Source organism: Gobius niger, assembly GCF_951799975.1.
Source record: "Gobius niger genome assembly, chromosome: 22".
Classification (NCBI taxonomy): Eukaryota; Metazoa; Chordata; class Actinopteri; order Gobiiformes; family Gobiidae; genus Gobius; species Gobius niger.
The window spans coordinates 1,817,336-1,840,166 of record NC_136873.1 but is presented as its reverse complement, the minus strand read 5'-3'; the positions used below and the strand labels follow the sequence as shown (position 1 = coordinate 1,840,166).

The 22,831-nt window shown below is 45.1% G+C and overlaps 1 protein-coding gene across 1 annotated transcript; it reads left to right on the top strand.

The window, feature by feature from the left end:
- Window positions 1-241: 241 nt before the first annotated feature.
- Window positions 242-22,416, top strand: sh3bp2 (SH3-domain binding protein 2). The gene is made up of 14 exons (XM_079581309.1): window positions 242-491; window positions 8,495-8,634; window positions 12,088-12,190; window positions 13,749-13,866; window positions 15,285-15,352; window positions 15,420-15,508; window positions 15,976-16,047; window positions 17,907-18,083; window positions 18,282-18,771; window positions 19,893-20,016; window positions 21,160-21,215; window positions 21,859-21,931; window positions 22,013-22,072; window positions 22,233-22,416. Exons 1-14 carry the CDS (start codon window positions 400-402, stop codon window positions 22,362-22,364), a joined length of 1,794 nt encoding a protein of 597 aa, XP_079437435.1. The 5' UTR covers window positions 242-399; the 3' UTR covers window positions 22,365-22,416.
- Window positions 22,417-22,831: the final 415 nt, after the last annotated feature.

The following is a 22,831-nucleotide window of genomic DNA, read 5'->3' as shown; positions in this document are numbered from 1 at the left end:
TGTTCCGTCTAGTCTCACGGTTTGCTTGGACTGTACTCTGTAATGAGAAAGTGAAAATGCTTTTGCGTGGAAGAGGAAGTACAGTGGAGGTGTCAGCAGCACTATTGTTCTGGTCCAGCGGAAAGTCCCACAGCCCTGTTAAAAAAAAACATGTGTGGGCCTCAAAGAACCAATCACCCGCCGACCCCGAGGAAACAGGAAGTCTGACGTCCACCAATCAGACGGCGGCCTGAAGAAGCAGGAGGAAGTGCATCAAAGGCGGCACACTTCCTCTGCGCTCCGACATTTCTCTGGGCCAACCTCAGGACCTGACCCCGGCCTGGCTCAGCTCTGGGTCTTCGTGTGGACCGGGTCCTCATGTGTCTACGCTATGAAGTCGGGTGTCGGTGAGGAGCCAGAATGGCAGCAGTGTCGGTGAGGAAGAAGAAATCGTTTGCACGGAGCTCCAAACCCGTCGTCAGGATGTGTGTGCTGGACCATAAGGAGCACATGTGAGTCAGGACATTTGTATCGTGTCGAAACCAAAGAAGTGTGACATTTACCTCTGCACTGTTAATGCTGAGTCTAGTACTAGGCCACAAGTGGTTTTAATTATGGGGAGCAATAATTCACTTCAATCTATGGGATCGGGGCGAAAAACCTTTCCAGGGGAGACTGTCTACATTTGTACTGAAGCCTCATTTTGTTTAGTGTTTTTAACAAAACATTTTGGGTTCTTCCACATTGACATTTCATTTCTCAAATTTGAGGTAAATGTCTATGCTTGGGAAAGACTGGGCTACTCGGGGCCTGGAGCTCCTTCTGTTGGCAGCAGTGGGAATGACATGCCATGACCAGATCGACATGCAAATGTAAAATGTACATTGCAAAGAAATCATTTTGTAGTTGTTTCAAATTATTATAGCAGGGGGGAAAGGCTTTGGACCAAATACATGCGTTCTGGTGCATTTTAGTTGTCCATGGTTACTACTCAGCTTTCAGCAGGGAAATATGTCCCAAGCAAGCATGTCGGGCCCTTGCTGTACTGCGCCCTGGGAGAGAGGACATCATTTGGGCAGTAGCAGGTCACCTGACAACTCCCATAATGCAATTCTCTGCATAAGTTTCCATCAGAACAGAAGCTGAGGTTCTTTAGGTCATGAAGAGCGTTACAATGAACTGGTTTCAATATTTGAAATATGACCTGGTGGAACCATGAGTAAAACAGTCTGTCCACTGGTCATTGAATGTCATTGATGATGAAACTGCATCACTAAAATCATTAGGAAGACTGTGTATATCAAGCGTTTACTGCAGGCTTCTGAGTAACGGGTTGGTTCAAGGGGGCCCTTGACTGTTGGGGGGCCCCAGGCAGCTGCCTGCCTTGCCTTATGGCAAGCTACGCCTCTGGCTGTGAGGAGACGCAATTGGAGGAATTGGAATTGTTGCCAAACCTGCCAAAAGTTTGGATATTTTTGGGTTAGTTTAGAAATTCCTCTGAGAGGTTTTTTCTTCTTCTTCTTTTTAGTCTTGAAATATCCAGGAAAATGCCAGTAAATCCTCATCAATCATCTGGTGGAGAACAGTTTTGTGTCCGCCCCATGACACAACAACGTTCAAGAAATATGCAGAATCAGACTCAGGAGTGGAAGAATAAACCAAAGTAAACAGGATTAGTCATGCGTGACGTGAAACACTACTGGTATTTTTTAAAGGTTTTTTTGATGGACACTAAATTCATCATTTCTTTCCTTCTATTGGAAATATCCGCTTCGCTCAAACTGAGTCCCAGAGTCACTCAAGTTAAAGCAGAAACAGCTCTCTGCCTGTTTTCTTCTGTAATAATCGCTGAGAGTGACGGACGCCTCGGATTTACATTCTTGCGTTTCCTGGTGTAGCGACTCGGCGCTTCGAAATGCAGCTGTGCTTATTTCTTGTGGTTCCTGTAGTTTAGCCAGTGGCTTTCAGCGCGTCTCTGTCTTGTCTTTGTTTAGTTCTGTCGGTTTGGTCGGCTCAGGTGGGGACGTTTTCTCTTTCCATCACGGGGCCACTGCACATAAACCTGGGCCGACACATCAAGATAGGCACCAGTTTCTGCATAGCTGAGTAATTACTTGGGAGACATTTCTGACATTATTCTGTAAATGGTCGCCCAGTCTCCTACTGCAGCCTATATAAAAATTCTGGTGACCAAAAACTGACGCCGCCCCCTTAGAAACGTCCTGACTCTCCTGATGACCACGTGTGCCACTGCTCTGTTGTGTTCATTCGACTTGTATCGGTGTATCGGGGCTTGTATCAGTGTCGAGAGCCCCCCTGAGCCCAAACTCAGTATCTCAAATAAACACGTCAGCAAATATTGACCCACACCTGGCTTTACCCACATGGTTGTGTGTCTTGCTCTTTTTGTACATGAAAATAGCAGTAAACTTGCAATTACATTTGACTTCTTATATTGTATATTTATATTTTAAATAATCAGTGATATATCTGTGCTTTGAAGCTTGTTCTCTGGGTGCAGAGTATCTTTGTGAATATTTGAATATTGAATCATTTTCAGCTTGAATGGCTCAGGAAGTAACAATCTAGCACCATTTGGTCAAAAAATGATGATTATGTTGAAAGGTACGACGGAAGTTAACCAGCTTTGTACTTATCATCCACCACAAAACTATTTCAATTACAAGACTAATCTGAAACCTCATATATGTTTCTTAATAGATGACTTGCCTTTGTCATACTTTTAAACTCGGAATATTAGTTTTTGCTTCAAAATCCCAACGGGGACTAGACGGTTTTGGAAAATGACTTCCGGATGGGTTGGGTGGGATATTGTCAGTGACAGATACTAATCACAGTTTTACACCAATCAAGTGTTGAGAAGGATCCATTTTTATGTTCAGAAAACATGAGGGACATGGAAAGGGTAAAGTACACATTCAAAATATACAACTGGGACTTATGGCCCTTATGCTTAAATTAATAGACACCACACAAACATCAAACCAGGGAAAACAAGGTACTTTTATTCCCAATTTAGATATATTTGAGTTAAAATGGTAAAAATGGGTAAACCAGTCGTGTGCTTCCATGTATGAGCCCATTCAGATGTGTGTGTTGGACACACACGGCTGGAGTGGCTGTGGCAGTGCTGGAGAATGTGGACATGGTGAGGACAGAGTTCCAGCGTTTCTGTGAGCCGTGTTTGCACAAGAGCCTTATCTGTGCGCTGATGTTTATGTCCGAGGGAGGGGCCCCGATCTCAATCGGCAAAACCTCCGGCAACAAGGAAGAGAGCTCACATCACAGACACCGCCGAGCAGACCAAAGTGTGAAGACTACACCGCCGACAGGACTACTGTGTGAAGACTACACCGCCAACAGGACTACTGTGTGAAGACTACACCGCCAACAGGACTACTGTGTGAAGACTACACCGGACCGGGACTACTGTGTGAAGACTGTCACCAGGACTACTGTGTGAAGACTACACCGCCAACAGGACTACTGTGTGAAGACTGTCACCAGGACTACTGTGTGAAGACTACACCGCCAACAGGACTACTGTGTGAAGACTACACCGCCAACAGGACTACTGTGTGAAGACTACACCGCTAACAGGACTACTGTGTGAAGACTACACCGCCAACAGGACTACTGTGTGAAGACTACACCGCCTACAGGACTACTGTGTGAAGACTACACCGCCAACAGGACTACAGTGTGAAGACTACACCGCCAACAGGACTACTGTGTGAAGACTACACCGCCAACAGGACTACTGTGTGAAGACTACACCGCCAACAGGACTACTGTGTGAAGACTACACCGCTAACAGGACTACTGTGTGAAGACTACACCGCCAACAGGACTACTGTGTGAAGACTACACCGCCTACAGGACTACTGTGTGAAGACTACACCGCCAACAGGACTACTGTGTGAAGACTACACCGTCAACAGGACTGCTGTGTGAAGACTACACCGCCAACAGGACTACTGTGTGAAGACTACACCGCCAACAGGACTACTGTGTGAAGACTACACCGCCAACAGGACTACTGTGTGAAGACTACACCGCCAACAGGACTACTGTGTGAAGACTACACCGGACCGGGACTACTGTGTGAAGACTGTCACCAGGACTACTGTGTGAAGACTACACCGCCAACAGGACTACTGTGTGAAGACTGTCACCAGGACTACTGTGTGAAGACTACACCGCCAACAGGACTACTGTGTGAAGACTACACCGCCAACAGGACTACTGTGTGAAGACTACACCGCTAACAGGACTACTGTGTGAAGACTACACCGCCAACAGGACTACTGTGTGAAGACTACACCGCCTACAGGACTACTGTGTGAAGACTACACCGCCAACAGGACTACAGTGTGAAGACTACACCGCCAACAGGACTACTGTGTGAAGACTACACCGCCAACAGGACTACTGTGTGAAGACTACACCGCCAACAGGACTACTGTGTGAAGACTACACCGCTAACAGGACTACTGTGTGAAGACTACACCGCCAACAGGACTACTGTGTGAAGACTACACCGCCTACAGGACTACTGTGTGAAGACTACACCGCCAACAGGACTACTGTGTGAAGACTACACCGTCAACAGGACTGCTGTGTGAAGACTACACCGCCAACAGGACTACTGTGTGAAGACTACACCGCCAACAGGACTACTGTGTGAAGACTACACCGCCTACAGGACTACTGTGTGAAGACTACACCGCCAACAGGACTACTGTGTGAAGACTACACCGTCAACAGGACTGCTGTGTGAAGACTACACCGCCAACAGGACTACTGTGTGAAGACTACACCGCCAACAGGACTACTGTGTGAAGACTACACCGCCAACAGGACTACTGTGTGAAGACTACACCGCCAACAGGACTTCTGTGTGAAGACTACACCGCCAACAGGACTACTGTGTGAAGACTACACCGCCAACAGGACTTCTGTGTGAAGACTACACCGCCAACAGGGCTAATGTGTGAAGACTACACTGCTAACAGGACTACTGTGTGAAGACTACACCGCCAACAGGACTACTGTGTGAAGACTACACCGCCAACAGGACTACTGTGTGAAGACTACACCGCCAACAGGACTTCTGTGTGAAGACTACACCGCCAACAGGACTACAGTGTGAAGACTACACCGCCAACAGGACTACTGTGTGAAGACTACACCGCCAACAGGACTACTGTGTGAAGACTACACCGCCAACAGGACTACTGTGTGAAGACTACACCGCTAACAGGACTGCTGTGTGAAGACTACACCGGACTGGGACTACTGTGGGAAGACTGTCACCAGGACTACTGTGTGCCTCTGAAGTATCCTCTTCAGAGTTTCCCGTCTGCCATGTGTGCCATATGAAGTCCTGTCTTCAGTGTCTCTTGGCGGTTCGGTGACTCATGGATCTGCCCTCTTTACTCCAGTCGGGTGTCAGTTTCCTGAGACAGTCTGCTGTGGGAGACAGCGTGGACAAGTTTCTCCACAGGACGTCCCGAGTGGTTGAGTGCGTCTCATTTCTTCTAATGTCTGAGTGTTTTTTATTTTTTGTGTGGATATGACTTATTTGGTCCACATTCGTCCCCCTCCTCCTGAACTCTCATGGTCAAAGTACACTTACCTCAAATATGCTAATTTTGTACTTTTTACTTTGGAATCTTCACAGAAATGTGGTACCTCAGGCAGTCTGGGAAGGTGGTTCCCATTACAGGCTGAATCACATATCCTTTAAGTCATCCCCTGCGCGTGCTGTAGTAGGGCCGTGCACCCTTTCACAACTGTGGCCACACAAATGTATCAAAACATTCAAATAATTGCTAATACAGATAAAGTGAAATGTGAAACTAATATATGATATAGACTCAGTACATGCAAAGTGACATATGTCAAGCCTTTATTTGTTTAAATTTGGATGATTATGGCTTACAGCTTGTAAAAACCCCCAAATCAAAATCTCAGAAAATTTGAATATTACGTGAAATCAATAAAAACAATTTTTTTACTGTTTATACACTGGTTTGGGCCCCCTTTGCTTGAATGCGGCGTGGCATGGATGCTCTCAGCCTGTGGCACTGCTGAGGTTATGGAAGACCAGGATGCTTCAATAACGACCTTCAGTTCTTCTGCATTGTTCGGTCTCATGTCTCTCATCTTTCTTTTGGTTCAGGTTAGGCGAGTTTTCTGGCCAATCAAGCACAGTAATCGGATGGTCATTTAACCAGGTTTTGGTACTTAAGGCCAAGTCCTGCTGGAAAATGAAGTCAGCATCTTCATAAAGCTTGTCTGTTGAAGGAAGCATGACGTACTCTAAAATCTCCTGGTAGACGGATACGCTGACTCTGGACTTAATAAAGCACAGTGGACCAGCACCAGCAGAAGACATGACCCCAAATCATCACAGACTGTGGAAACCTCACACTGGACTTCAAGCATCTTGGATTGTTCTTCCTATAGACTCTGGGACCATGGTTTCCAAGTGAGATGCAAAATCCAAGTAAGATGCTTCTGACATTGTTTGTAGTTCAGGAGTGGCTTCACAAGAGGAATACAATATCTGAAGCTCATGTCCAGAATCCGTGTGTGATGGCTCTTGGTGCACTGACTCCAGCCTCAGTCCACTCATTGTGAAGGTCCCCCACACTTTTGAATGGCCTTTTCCTGACAGTCCTCTCCAGACTGCGGTCATCCCTGCAGCTTGCTCACCTTTTTCTTCCACACTTTTCCCTTACACTCAACTTTCTATTAATGTGCTTTGATACAGCACTTTGAAAACACCCAACTTCTTTTGCTATTACCTTATGGAGGGTGTGAATGATTGGGTTTCTGCACAGCTGTCAGGTCACCAGTCTCCACAACATGATGGTGATTTCTACTGAACCAGACAGACCATTTATGACAGGATGACACTTTGAGCTTAAAATATATTCCATTTCACAATATGTTAATCTTCTGAGAATTTGAATTTGGGTTTTTTACAAGCTGTAAGCCACAATAATCAAACAAACAAGGCTCGACATGTGTCACTTCGCATGCCACGAGTCTATATCATTATTAGTTTCACATTTTAAGTTGTATTAAAGAAATAAATGAACTTTTTTCACGATTTTCAAATTTTCCAAGTTTCACCTGTTTATGGAGTCTAAATACACAAATGTATTTTGATAGAACTAAGAAGGCAGCAGGCGAGCATATGGAGGAGAAGCAGCGGTTAGGTCAGAGCTGGAGGTTTGGTGCAATATCTGTTATTGAATTCATGAATATTATGACGACATTGTGATATTTTGTGTAAAAGCCCTATACCTGACTTTATGTTTATACTAAAGGAGAACAAAAACCGTCTCAACAAAGCACATTCCAAAAAAAGAAGGCTCAAATAGTAAACTCATGACTGAAACTGAACTTTAGCACATTTTCAAACTACCATGCATTCTTGTTTCAGGCTGTGTTAATAACTGACCTTAGTGACTTTGCATTTACCTGATATTGCCAATAATTTGGTGACATATTATGTAGCATTACCCGTAAGCTGTGGATAGGTGTGTCTGTGCTCAGACTCTCAGAGCTGAGGTCTTGTGTGCCTGGTACTGCCTGTCTCTCAGTCCAGCAGATGTCTTCACTCACACGCCACTCCTCTTCTGAGAGGAAATGGTTTCAAACTCTTCGCATAACCTATCCGATATGATACTATACAGATATAACTTCTGACATGAGAAGTGAAAGCTCTTTATGATTTGCAGGTCTAATATCACTACAGTTTGATTACCATCTAATAGGGCTGCGCAATTAATCAAAATTCGATTACGATTTCGATTACAACAGTAAACGATTACAAAATTAGCATAATCGCAAAAAATCGATTATAATTTTTTTTTTCAATTTTTTTTAATATATTTTTTTCCCAAAAAAAATTTCACATTTCTTTTTTTGTTTTCTAATTTTTGGATTTTTGTCATTTTTTGATGGATTTTTGTCATTTTTTTTTGCTGGATTTTGGTCATTTTTTTGCTGGATTTTTGTCTTTTTTTTTGCTGGATTTTTGTCATTTTTTTGCTGGATTTTTGTCATTTTTTTGCTGGATTTTTTTAAAGGCAATAAATAATCGTTTGAATAATCGTGATTATTATTTTTTCAATAATCGAGCAGCCCTACCATCTAACATTGCTCTACATGTGAGGGAGATGAATTGTGGATGCGAGTGAGTTCAATGCAGTTTTTTCAATCTGCACAAACTGTAGATTTGCACAGATTATATTTCACACACAAAGCACCTTGCTCTAGGGAACAAATAATCATGTGCAGGGTGCTGTAGCTTCACACAAATGAGACTTTCTAACTACACCGTCAACAGGTGTAGTTAGGAAGGTGTAGATCGACATGTGCCTGTTGCCAGACCAGGATAATCATATATAAGTACGATAAAAGCTCTCATTGTTATGATCGTTTTGAAGATAACTGTGGTTACGTCTTCTGTTTCTAGGAGCATGACATCTCCTGAGCCTGTTTGGCCCATCCCCATGAGGGCCATCGGGGCCCAGAACCTGCTTACCATGCCTGGGGGAGTCTCCACCTCTGGTTACCTGCACAAGAAGGGGGGCAGCCAGTTCAGCCTCATGAAGTGTGAGCACACCAGGACCTTGCACCAGGACTGAATCAGGCCCTCACGTCATCATTTAAGCCAGGACCTAACCACCGACAGCACAAGGACTAAACCAGAGCCTCACACCAGGACAATTAAACCTGGACATTAAAACTAGGAGCTTACACTGGGACCAAACCAGGTCCAGGGCAATACTGAGCCGCTAACACCAGGACTAAACCAGGACCTTACATCGGGACTAAACTTGGACCTCACGCCAGTACATTTAAACCAGGACCAGAGCATTACTGGTCACCAACTAAATCAGGACCTCACACCAGGACATTTAAACCAGGAGATTATATCAGGGCATTTAAACCAGGACCTTATATCAGGGCATTTAAACCAGGACCTCACACCACGACATTTAAACCAGGACAGTTAAACCAGGACCTCACACCAGGACATTTAAACCAGGACCTCACACCAGGACAGTTAAACCAGGACCTCACACCAGGACATTTAAACCAGGACCTCACACCACGACATTTAAACCAGGACCTCACACCAGGACAGTTAAACCAGGACCTCACACCAGGACATTTAAACCAGGACCTTACACCAGGACAGTTAAACCAGGACCTCACACCAGGACATTTAAACCAGGACCTCACACCAGGACAGTTAAACCAGGACCTCACACCAGGACATTTAAACCAGGACCTCACACCAGGACATTTAAACCAGGACCTTATATCAGGACATTTAAACCAGGACCTCACACCAGGACATTTAAACCAGGACCTCACACCAGGACAGTTAAACCAGGACCTCACACCAGGACATTTAAACCAGGACCTCACACCAGGACATTTAAACCAGGACCTCACACCAGGACATTTAAACCAGGACCTTATATCAGGACATTTAAACCAGGACCTCACACCAGGACAGTTAAACCAGGACCTCACACCAGGACATTTAATCCAGGACCTCACACCAGGACATTTAAACCAGGACCTCACACCAGGACATTTAAACCAGGACCTCACACCAGGACATTTAAACCAGGACCTCACACCAGGACATTTAAACCAGGACCTCACACCAGGACAGTTAAACCAGGACAGTTAAACCAGGACCTCACACCAGGACATTTAAACCAGGACCTCACACCAGGACATTTAAACCAGGACCTTATATCAGGACATTTAAACCAGGACCTCACACCAGGACAGTTAAACCAGGACCTCACACCAGGACATTTAAACCAGGACCTCACACCAGGACATTTAAACCAGGACCTTATATCAGGACATTTGAACCAGGACCTTATATCAGGACATTTAAACCAGGACCTTATATCAGGACATTTAAACCAGGACCTCACACCAGGACAGTTAAACCAGGACCTCACACCAGGACATTTAAACCAGGACCTCACACCAGGACATTTGAACCAGGACCTTATATCAGGACATTTAAACCAGGACCTTATATCAGGACATTTAAACCAGGACCTCACACCAGGACAGTTAAACCAGGACCTCACACCAGGACATTTAAACCAGGACCTCACACCAGGACAGTTAAACCAGGACCTCACACCAGGACATTTAAACCAGGACCTCACACCAGGACATTTAAACCAGGACCTTATATCAGGACATTTAAACCAGGACCTCACACCAGGACAGTTAAACCAGGACCTCACACCAGGACATTTAAACCAGGACCTCACACCAGGACAGTTAAACCAGGACCTCACACCAGGACATTTAAACCAGGACCTTATATCAGGACATTTAAACCAGGACCTCACACCAGGACAGTTAAACCAGGACCTCACACCAGGACATTTAAACCAGGACCTCACACCAGGACAGTTAAACCAGGACCTCACACCAGGACATTTAAACCAGGACCTTATATCAGGACATTTAAACCAGGACCTCACACCAGGACAGTTAAACCAGGACCTCACACCAGGACATTTAAACCAGGACCTCACACCAGGACAGTTAAACCAGGACCTCACACCAGGACATTTAAACCAGGACCTTACACCAGGACAGTTAAACCAGGACCTCACACCAGGACATTTAAACCAGGACATTTAAACCAGGACCTCACACCAGGACATTTAAACCAGGACCTCACACCAGGACATTTAAACCAGGACCTCACACCAGGACATTTGAACCAGGACCTTATATCAGGACATTTGAACCAGGACCTTATATCAGGACATTTAAACCAGGACCTTATATCAGGACATTTGAACCAGGACCTTATATCAGGACATTTAAACCAGGACCTTACACCAGGACAGTTAAACCAGGACCTCACACCAGGACATTTAAACCAGGACCTCACACCAGGACAGTTAAACCAGGACCTCACACCAGGACATTTAAACCAGGACCTCACACCAGGACATTTAAACCAGGACCTCACACCAGGACATTTAAACCAGGACCTTATATCAGGACATTTAAACCAGGACCTCACACCAGGACATTTAAACCAGGACCTCACACCAGGACAGTTAAACCAGGACCTCACACCAGGACATTTAAACCAGGACCTCACACCAGGACATTTAAACCAGGACCTCACACCAGGACATTTAAACCAGGACCTTATATCAGGACATTTAAACCAGGACCTCACACCAGGACATTTAAACCAGGACCTCACACCAGGACATTTAAACCAGGACCTCACACCAGGACATTTAAACCAGGACCTCACACCAGGACAGTTAAACCAGGACCTCACACCAGGACATTTAAATCAGGACCTCACACCAGGACATTTAAACCAGGACCTTATATCAGGACATTTAAACCAGGACCTCACACCAGGACAGTTAAACCAGGACCTCACACCAGGACATTTAAACCAGGACCTCACACCAGGACATTTAAACCAGGACCTCACACCAGGACATTTAAACCAGGACCTTATATCAGGACATTTAAACCAGGACCTCACACCAGGACATTTAAACCAGGACCTCACACCAGGACAGTTAAACCAGGACCTCACACCAGGACATTTAAACCAGGACCTCACACCAGGACATTTAAACCAGGACCTCACACCAGGACATTTAAACCAGGACCTCACACCAGGACATTTAAACCAGGACCTTATATCAGGACATTTAAACCAGGACCTCACACCAGGACAGTTAAACCAGGACCTCACACCAGGACATTTAAACCAGGACCTCACACCAGGACATTTAAACCAGGACCTCACACCAGGACAGTTAAACCAGGACCTCACACCAGGACATTTAAATCAGGACCTTACACCAGGACATTTAAACCAGGACCTTACACCACGACATTTAAACCAGGATCTTATATCAGGACATTTAAACCAGGACCTCACACCAGGACATTTAAACCATGACCTCACACCGGGACATTTAAACCATGATTAAAAAGAGTTGGGAGCTTACTGAGTTTTCTTTGTGTGTCCAGGGCCTCTTCGGTTCACTATTATTCATAAAGGCTGTGTATACTACTTCAGGAGCAGTACCTCCGCCTCTCCCCAGGGGGCCTTCTCACTCAATGGCTATAACAGGTCAGTGCTTCATATCCACATACTGTACATGTTTGACCTTTGCATTAACAGAATGGTGTGAGTTGGTAGTTGGATGAGAGTGTCAGTTGGAGGGGGGGGGGGGCACATCCACTCGTTTGTGTTTTCATGTTTTTATGAAGCCGCACTCACTCCAAATTGACTTTAGTTGCTCAGCTCGCGCTCGTCCCATCGTAGGTAGAGGTTTGTTTGAGACACTGCTCAAGTGTAAGAACCTATTGTGCACATCTATCTGTCGGAACCTATTCTGGGTTTGGAGGACAAATTGATTTAATTTCGGATAGTCGCCTTTCTGTCGCCAGCCTGCAGAGAGAAAGAACCGGTCGCTAAAGTCACTCTGTCGTTTAGACCAGTGATTCCCAACTGGTGTGTCGTGGAACCATATTCACTGAGTCCCGAGCCTTTCCCTGGGAACATTTCTTTCAATATTAATCTTCTGAGTCTGTCATGACTACTATCACATTGTATTATGATTTCAGCTTTTTAGGCTGAAATCATATTGAAAACAATGCGATAAGAATTTGTGGAGAAAATACAATATTTTGCATTATATAAGGCGAATGAAATTCTTATTTGGGTCGCGGCTTGTCATCCTAGTCATCCTGTCATCCAACACTAAATCAGTTAACAACCCCTGGTCTAGACCAGTGTGAGAGTGTCTGGACGACCGTGGGAGTGACTGACGGGTCCATCATGCTGTGGTGCTAAGATCCAGCTACAGGTGGATTTTTACAGCCACCATTTTTATATAATTTCACCCCCGTTATCTCTCAGTACAGAATGCTGACTCATGTACAGGACATTTTTGTGAAATACATAGTCAGCCTCAAGGTGGTCAATTCTGCCCCTCCGTTTATAATCAATGCAAAACTGAAGTAACTGCACAAAAGCTCAATCAACACCATCGCTGTTGAAATCAAGTTCCCTTTGAGTTGGGGATGTTTCCAAACTTTCCAAATGTTTCCAAAACTAGACGAGTGCTTCCCAAATGGGGCGCCACAGGACACAGAAGTGGGGATCACAAGATGATCTTGAGATATTTTTTTCATTTCTGACATTGAATGCATTTTTGATAGAAAGCAGCACTAGTGAAATTAAGCCAAATATCAAAATACAGTATCCAAGCTAACATCAGAAAATCTGACTTTAAATGTTTTGCACCTTAGATTTTAATTAATGCTATTTACATTTACAAAAGGGGTCCCCGAGTTGTTGGTTGATTTTGGGGGTTGCGGCCTGAGAAGTGTGTGAACCCCTGGACTGGACTATAGTACAGTGGCTCAAAGGTCTGCAACCTCCTCATAGGAGTAAAGTGAACATCATCACAGCAGTTCATAAAGGAGAGGAATCCCTGTGAATATGATAGTTCCATGCACTACATAGCTTCAAAAGCTTGAATTTCCAAGTTTGTCTTCAAGTATGTGGACACTCACACGCCTCCAGCGTGTCCGGCCAGTTGTGCAATAGCCCTTTTCTGCTGCTCTAAATGTCATCAACAGAGAGGTCTTTGTGATCTGACACGACAATGCTGTGATTACAGAGTAATGCGAGCGGCTGAGGAGACCACGTCCAGTAATGTGTTTCCCTTTAAGATCGTCCACTTCAGCAAGAAGCACCGCACTTGGCTGTTCTCAGCCGCCAGCGAGGAGGAGCGGCGGGTGAGCAGCCCACCCCTCTTTGTTCTGTTTGGAGACACTTTTCAAAGAAATGAAATCGAATAGTTTAAGAAACACAAAGCACAGATAAAGTCCAGAGCTCAGTGAAGAGACGGGAAATGTTCAAAGTGTTAGAAATGTTAGAAGCACTGGGTTCTGTGGTCCCATCGGTAACGTGTATTACTATAATACATGTTGGAAAAAAACGGAGGCCATATTTACTCAAGAGTAATGTCACTTTAAAATAATTTTACTCAAGTACAAGTAAAAAGTAATAGGTTAAAGTGAAAGTAAAAAAGAACTTGAAGAAAATGTTACTTGAGTACTGTGAGTACTGAGTACAGGGTGTCCGCGGGGCATTAAATGTCATTAAATTAATTGTGGCCTTAAAATTCATTAAAAAGCATTATATTTGATTCCAACAGGCATTACATCAAACTTTGATTTCCTCTGATTGATGGAATAGTTGCAAATATTAATTTATGGGATTTGTGGCATTAAAATGGCATTGAATTTGATTTGCTGCTGCCTGTATAACCCCTGTAACTGCTTTAGTTGTGACATAAATTATGTGAAACAACAGATTAGATGTGTGAAAATTGTCATATTTTTAAAGAACACATCATAAAAAGATATATGTAAAAATATGTATATAAAAAATCTAATCATTATGAATAAATAAATAAACAAGACACAAAATACAATATATTTTACGCATCCAAATTAATATTTGCCATTTAAAAATTTACTCACAGCGTCACAAGTTACTGTTTATTTTTTAATTAAGAGTACAAAGTAAAAAGTATTGCATGAAAAAACGACTTGCAAAAGTACAATTACTTAAAAAAGTTAAAAACTACCCAAACTACTTGGGAACTACCCACCTCTGTGTGTATAGGTCCCTCTGCTTGTGGCTATGTGGGAAAGTAGTGAGTGACTGTACAGTCTGTACTTGTCCTGGGTGACCCTTGGTTCACACCTCAAATACAGTGGCACTTACAGAACCAAACTAAGCAGCTGAATTATCAACAGTTTGGGTTTGGTCAGGACAGAGTTTACACTCGTCAAAAGCTCATTCTACACATTAGGACATGTTCCTCCATGTCCTAATGTGTGGAATGAGCTCAGACCTGTTTTCACCATAACTGCCTCTAAAATTCTGCACTCAAAGCTCAAAAAGTTGTTACTTCGGGTCCGAAGTGCCGTCATGCACAAGCTTAATATAGAAGCTGCAGTTACGTGTAAGACCTGAGGTGGCAGTAGTGAGCATAAAATGACTAACTTTAATTCCACGTTTTCATTCATAGTTTGATTTCTTTGATGAGAGTCACACAATGGGAATAGCATTGGAAATAAAAAGACAAAACGATAAATAAAAAGTGTTTGACCGGTGCTATGGTCTGCGTGTTACTGTGTTGCAGAGCTGGATGAAGCACCTGCGCAGAGAGATTGACCACTACAATGACCGCCGGGAGTCCCACACGCCCAGGTAGCATCTCTGAACCGCCACGCAGCAGAGGCTTTGTTGTCCCGCCTAACGCTGTGTCCCATTGCAGCAGTGACACGGACTCAGACGCAGACAGTTTCTACGGGAGCATCGAGAGGCCCATGGAAATCAGGCACACGCTCAATGACCAGGACGAAGGTACAAACACTGCCCCCACTGTTGGAAGTCATGTTTTTGCCTCTTCCAAAACGGCAATCCTTTAACAACACAGCTGCCCCGCCCCCGTGTCACTCAAGTCATTTCATAGCTCAGATTGTCTTCCCCTTGAAGCATCTCACTTTGCCTGCAGTCCTCAGCCTGACCAGACTAGTCTTTTCCTCTTCTTTTCAGATCAGTGTGGGATCACATCTTATCTACTCGAGTGCAGATAAGTGTGATGGACAGGTAGAATAACCAGTCAGAGAAACACATGGATCAAATCAAACATGAAAACTCTTCATTAGAGGGGAGAGGAAAGGTCTTCTATCACATTTTAATGACGCACTACAAATAGATGGTCCAAAAATTGTACAGGCTATGAGTGTGATTCCAGACCTTCCTGTGCTTGGAGAGAAAGTTGGAGCACGGTCTAACCCAGAAATAAGTCCTAATCTTTATCTGTGCAGATTACATGGAGGAGGATGACGACGAGGATGAGGAGGACTATCTGATGCCGGACACTTCGCCCCCACACACAGGTGCAGTGCACAGAGTGAAGTCTAGAAGTGGAGTCTACTTAAAGGCCCTGTACTTGTGTTTTGTTTATGAATGAGGAAAGAGGAAGCTCATCATTTGAAGTTTGGGTCAAAACTCATTGATGGGCTTTTCCTGGCAAAACAGTGTTGTAAAGATTCGGAGCTTCTAGAGCTGCTTCGCTCTTTGTAGACAAACTTTATTATTGCAATGTCTCATAGACACGAGTGAAGCACCAACACAATCAATCATGTGAGCAATGGAAGGTTCAAACAGGCAAGTAGCGTTTGATCATCTGCACAAGAAATCGGATGTTTGATTGTCGAATAATCAGACCAATCACAGGCCAAGAGTACAAGAGTGGTCCCTTCTCCACGGAGCACCAGTGTCCCGGGCCGACTCACTCACCTGCCGCTCTGCTCCTCTGAAGGAGCTCTTCAGGAAGTGCCGGCTCTCTTGCCTGTCACTCTCAAAACTCATTCTTAACTTTGCAAACACATTTCTTCTAACATCCCAATTCTTCTCAAGGATGGGTCATGAGCACATTTCAAAACAACACATTTAAACATAAAATACATTCTCACGATATTGCAAATAAAAATGAAAAGACAGCATAGTCAACGTGGCCGGGTCTTGTACCCCACCCGTCCAAATGATAAATTAATAACATTCCTGAAGCGCCACTCGGGCGGTTCATCCATAACATGTCCTTTGCGTTTAAATTGCCTCTCCTAAACCGTGCCGAATAATAAAACAGAATGGTTTTCACGTGTAGTCCACAGCGCCCCCCTCGGGTCGTCAGGGCAGTGCATTGGAGGCAAGAGTCACTTGGGGCCTATCAAAGCACGGTGTAAAGTCAAATGAACAGGTTAAACAAGTCGTTCTTATTCCTGATCCAGGTGATAGAAAACCAACACGGCCAACAAAAACACACATACAAATGAATTTGAGTGAATGAGCCGAGCACAAGTGTGTGCGGGACGCTGGAGGCTTGCCGCAGCTCCGCCCTCTTTACACAATATCGACAACTGAACATTTGGGCATTTTTTAGCCACGAGATTGATTAAAATCATAGGAATCCCTCTCATCTTAAGAGAAGTGACTTGTTTTTATAAAGTTTATAGTCCTGACCGCACGTCACTGCTGAGGCGGCTCTTTGACACTGACATGTGACTGAGCTGTGGTGACGACAACGTGTATTTTGTCACTTTTATAAAGTCTGGCTTGTGCAGAATCTTGTTTTTATTTTATTATTATCATTATCAAATGCGCTCCTGTCAATCAACAGTGGTTGCACATGAATCACTCGATGGTGGGGGCGAGGGGGGTGGGGGGGATTAGCGCAGTGGCTTATGGGATGGCACATAGCTCCTAATCACTGGTTAGTTAGCATCAGAGGTCCCTATGCTAAAGTGGCTATGATAGTTAGCATCGAGGCTCCTTTTCCTAACTCCTTTCTAACTGACAGACCAATTCGGAAGCTTCTTGTCATGACGGACGCTGACGCACATCCAGTTTGGCGTAAGACCTCTTACCAATTTACTGGTTTCGGAACAGATTTGGGTTTTGACATTGACAGACATTGATCAACACGCTGAAACTGTAGAAAAAAACAGCCAAATTAGAGTGGTATAACCTGAGGATTAACACAAAACGTAATGAATGTAATAAAGTACTGCTGTTATAACATGGTGTGAAGCTCAAAAAAGTCAATTTAGTGTGATTTGCCTCCTGTAGAACACAGCTGACTCCTAAACTGTATGTGTATAAAAACATGTATATTGTCTGATCATTTTGGGGCACTTCTGTTTGGACCTGAGGGTGAATGTCCCATCTGCTATAATGGCCCTGTGTGTTTGTGCAGGTCGACCAGCCGGACCCCCGCCTTCGTACCCCCCTCCCCCTGTCCCTGCTCTGTCCAGTAAGCTCCTCCAACACGCCAAAGCCCATCCCCTTCCCCCGCCCATCCACCGAAACCCTACCAGCCCCCTCCCTAAAAAATTGCCCCCTCCGGCCATTCCACCACTGCCCGCCCACAAAGGCTTGGCACCTCCACCTGCCCCTGCCTACAAAGGCCTGCCCCCTTCACCTGTCTCTGCCCACAAAGGCCTGCCCCCTTCACCTGTCTCTGCCCACAAAGGCCTGCCCCTTTCACCCGGCCCTGCCCACAAAGGCCTGCCCCCTTCACCTGTCTCTGCCCACAAAGGCCTGCCCCTTTCACCCGGCCCCGCCCACAAAGGCCCTCCCCCTGACATACCCTTTGCGCCACACCAACAAAGACACGGCTCCTTCTCTCCAGTGACGCCTCCTCTCCCACCCCCCAATCCTCGACGGATGCATTCCAAACCGGTGCCGCCAGGAAAGAGCCAAGAGCGCCCCCTGCCTGCAGCGCTGCAGACCCCTGTCTCACGGACCCTCTGTGAGCAGCTGGAGTCACGACTCCGCCTGAACCATGCTGCTCAGGGCTCCGCGCACAGCCCCACCCACACCCTCTCTCCCAGCCCCACCCACACCCTCTCTCACAGCCCCGCCCACAGCCCCACCCACACCCTGTCTCACAGCCCCACCCACACCCTCTCTCACAGCTCGTCTCCAGGAAACCACTGTAAAGTCCAGCCAGCAGCTAAACCAGAACTGGTCCCAACCGGCCTCAGACCCAAGCCCCCTCCGCCCTCCTGCAAACCGCCCGTGCCCACGTCCAGGAAGCCCACCCCCACCATCCCACTGGGGTAAGTACCACTGACCTCCGAGGCAAGGCCGGTCTCCCTCTTCTGCACTCAAAATGCTACACCACACGAGAGAAGGCCATGACCAACCCATAGATTTCTTGTAGTTCAGGAACTATCGAGATGTGGGGGCGTGTTTGAGTTTATCCTCGATATAGTGATATAGTATATTTTTTAAATATATTTTTCCCGCTTGCTTTTTGCGCATTTCTCCGATCACAAGTTCAGGGTTAAAGGGATATTTCAGGATTTTTGACATAGGGCCTCATTTCCTAGTTATCCAGTGTTACTGATTTCTGGATTTTTGTAATTCATGCAGTTCTTATATTTGAAGGCTAGTGCATGTCTATGGTATCAGCTAGCCTGCATTAAAAACAGTGTGACCCGCTCCACAGAGCACCTGAGGCAAATCACTTATAACACCAGACTAACCATGTAAACGTCTGTGTCCATGGAATAATTTTAACCATCTTGCATTTAAAATAATATATATATTTGAGCATCAGCTTCGTGGTTGTATAAGCTACACAGCGGCGGAATGATCTGCTAGAAAATAGTCCCTCAAAATGCGATCATTCATGTGATGCAGGTCAGTTATATTCCAAACATGACTCTATGGACACAGACACTTATATGGTTAGTCTGGCGTTTTAAATGATTTGCCTCAGGTGCTCTGTGGAGCGGGTCACACTGTTTTTAATGCAGGCTAGCTGATACCATAGGAATGCACTAGTCTTGCACTAGCCTAGCACCACGAAACTCTTCAAATATAAGAACTGCATGAACTACAAAAAAAATATCTCCAGAAATCAGCTCTGGAACACTCTGGATAACTAGGACATGAGTCCCTATGTCCAAAATCCTGAAATATCCCTTTAAGGTGCTTTAGTTGTCATTATACAACTACCATTTTTGTTCTCTGCATTTGAACCATCCTTTTCTGCCACTGGGGCAACCCGTGAGGAGCAGTGGCATGCAGCATCCGGGGACCCATCTCCGAATGTACCTATTGTGCATGTTTTGGGGTGAGGCAGAGCCCATCCAGACACATAATAAAGTTGAATTGAATGAATGCTCTGGTTTACAGTTAGTTTAGACAGTGACATGTGTGTGTGCCCTGTCAGAAGAGCCTCCCCTGAGGGACAAAGCTTCCGGTCTTCGGCGGACGAGCTTCCAGGAGACTTCAGGTCCAGGTGGGACTCGGCCAAACGCAACGGGGACCAGTCGGATGACGACGACTACGAGAACGTAGGTCCACATATCAATCAATCAATCAATAAAAGTTTATTTCTATAGCACTTTACAACAACACCAGGAAGACCAACGTGCTTCACAGAAAGATAAAAACTATTCACAAACACAAAATGATTGCATCCTAGACAAATTCAGTGCGTTCTAAGTATTAAAAGCCAGTTTGAAAAGATGAGTCTTGAATCTGACTTCCAAAGGGACAGGTCCGTGAGAACATGCAGACTGAGGGGCAGCTGTTCCACGGTTTAGGCATGGCTACCACACATGAACGATCACAGTTTGTACCGGGACCTGAGCACGTCCACAACCATTTGCCCTGAGGACTGCTCCGAGTTCTGCTGGGGCGATGCATGGTGAATATCTCCCATGAAGAGCTTTGAAAACAAACATGATCGCTGACATCATTCAATAAGTTATAAATGATCAATCATAGTACAGAATTTTAAATATGCTTGAAAATTCAGGTGTGAGTTAGGTCGTTAGGACTTAGACCCACACCCTCTCTCACAGCCCCGCCCACACCCTCTCTCACAGCTCCGCCCACACCCTCTCTCACAGCCCCGCCCATACCCTCTCTCACAGCCCCGCCCATACCCTCTCTCACAGCCCTGCATGTGTTGTATCATCAGTCACAGTGACACAAGATAAGAGCATTTTCCCATTGTCCAAAAGGTCTTGTTTCTTCTTAATGCCAGCTTTGTTGGAATGCATAAGATTGAGAGCAGCGCCCTCTGCTGTCAAGTCTGTGTTATCAACCAATGTTGTTAAAGTATTCTTATTATAAACCCCAGATTTCTTGGATATTTTTTCCAAATATAGTTTAGTAATAATTGTGGCATACACATTTATCTTTCTTCATTACACATATTCACATATTTTTAAGAAATTTGAATGAAACGACAAAAATATATCCCATGTTGACATCATTCTTTTCTAATATTTACCCGGGGTGCCAACCTCTCTTACTTCTCAAGGAACTTTAAGAGCTATTCTCCAGCTGATGTCATGACGTGGTGGCCTCTTCTGTGCTTTTTTAAAATCTGCTTTTCCAAACAGGCTTGCGTTCTTCATTCTCCTGTTGCAGCATGTTTGAGGTCTTCTCCTTAGACTGATGTTAACTATGTGCTCTGTTCCCCTCAGGTGCAGCTCCCAGACTCCGTGTTCATGGACTCCACAGAGACCAGCTTCGTAGAAAAGTATGACATGAAACATGGGAAAAATTCACATTTTGCATGGTTGGATCTTAACACGGTTCCAAGTAGAACTTCAACATGCAACAAGGAGAAATGAGAGCGAGACAAAAACAACAGTTAAACTGAAATAAACTGCTTTTGCAGCTGATCAAATGTTTTGGACCACATGCCTTTAAAAGGCCAAATCTGTGCAAAAATGTGGATTCAGTGTCATTTTCTTACTGGTGTTCACACTGTCATGATGTAACATAAGCCGGGCCTCTCGCAGTTCATCGCTGCTGAGGTGGGATACAGTAAGAGAGTCATTTGAATTTCCTAAAAGATCGTGAGGGCTATGGAACAAAAAGACAAGACCCCCATAAAATGTCACCAGCAAGACACTGGATGATCCATTACTGCAACCCAATAACCACCAGAGGCATCTGAAGGGCTTCAAAAACAAATACGTCTTCAAAGGTCCATTTGGGCTTTGGAGAGAGACCAAACATGGGACACTGAAAAGAGGAAGAAAGTTTTATTCTGTAACATTTCACTCTATAAACAGAACAGAACCGCTGATTTTGGCCCCTCTCCTCTGACCTGCCGCCATGTCGTTTTTCTGTTCCAATATAAAACCCCATTGTCACCTGTGGCTTGTTGTATGCAGGTTGTTCAGAGAGACCGGGGACTGTCTTGACGGGCTCTACGCCATCAGAAACTCGGGGACCAAAACCTCCAAGGTCTTACCCACACTCTCCACTTTACTGTGTTCAAAAATGTCCTGCAATCAACCTCTTTTCCCGTGTCCTGGCCCTGTGCAGGTGCTGGTGGTGTGGGACATTAGCATCAGCAGAGCGAGGAACTACCGGCTCTTTGTAGAGGTGAGGACATTCATCATCATAAGCAGATCATGGAATAGGACAAAATGAGATGGTAGACTTTAGTGCTTCAATTTGTTTAAGAGTTTGGAGCAAGATGGTTGTGGCAGTAAAGGGAGAGATCAAGCCCAGCATCCATGACTGCTTTGTTGTTTGTTTGCAGAATGGCTGCGTCTTCCTGGACCGTGAGCAGACCTTCCCGAGTCTGGCCATCCTCGTTGAACACTACTACAGCCATCCCCTGCCCCAACATGGCTCTCTCTGTCTGCAGAGGCCCTACACCAACGCCTCCTGACCGCAGCCAGAACCACCTGACCACACCCTCTGATGCACCTGACCACAGGCCACCCCCCTTCCCTTCGGTTCAGCTGGTCCTTTGTCCTCCAAGTTGTGTGGAAGTGTCTTTATTGAGTTCAAATAGTAACCACTATCATGTACAGTTTAAAACAAGTGTATGTAGGAACACTGGGACTCGTTCATCTCAAAGGGTTTTTTTGTACTTATTAAACTTTCAGGAGAAGACTTAGTTTTATTTTTGAAACATTTGGACTATGAAGCCAGTCTGACGGTTATAAACCCACTTTATTTATACTGAGCTGTAAATGTGTACCTACTGTAAGTACTATGACTGCCTATGTACATTCACTGTATATTTTATATAATATATATTTTCCACCCTGGTTTGACCCTTTTCATTTCTCAGTGTCTGAGACCGGTTCCTCTTTCAGAGCCGGTCGGACAGCTCGGGGGGGGGGGCGTGCC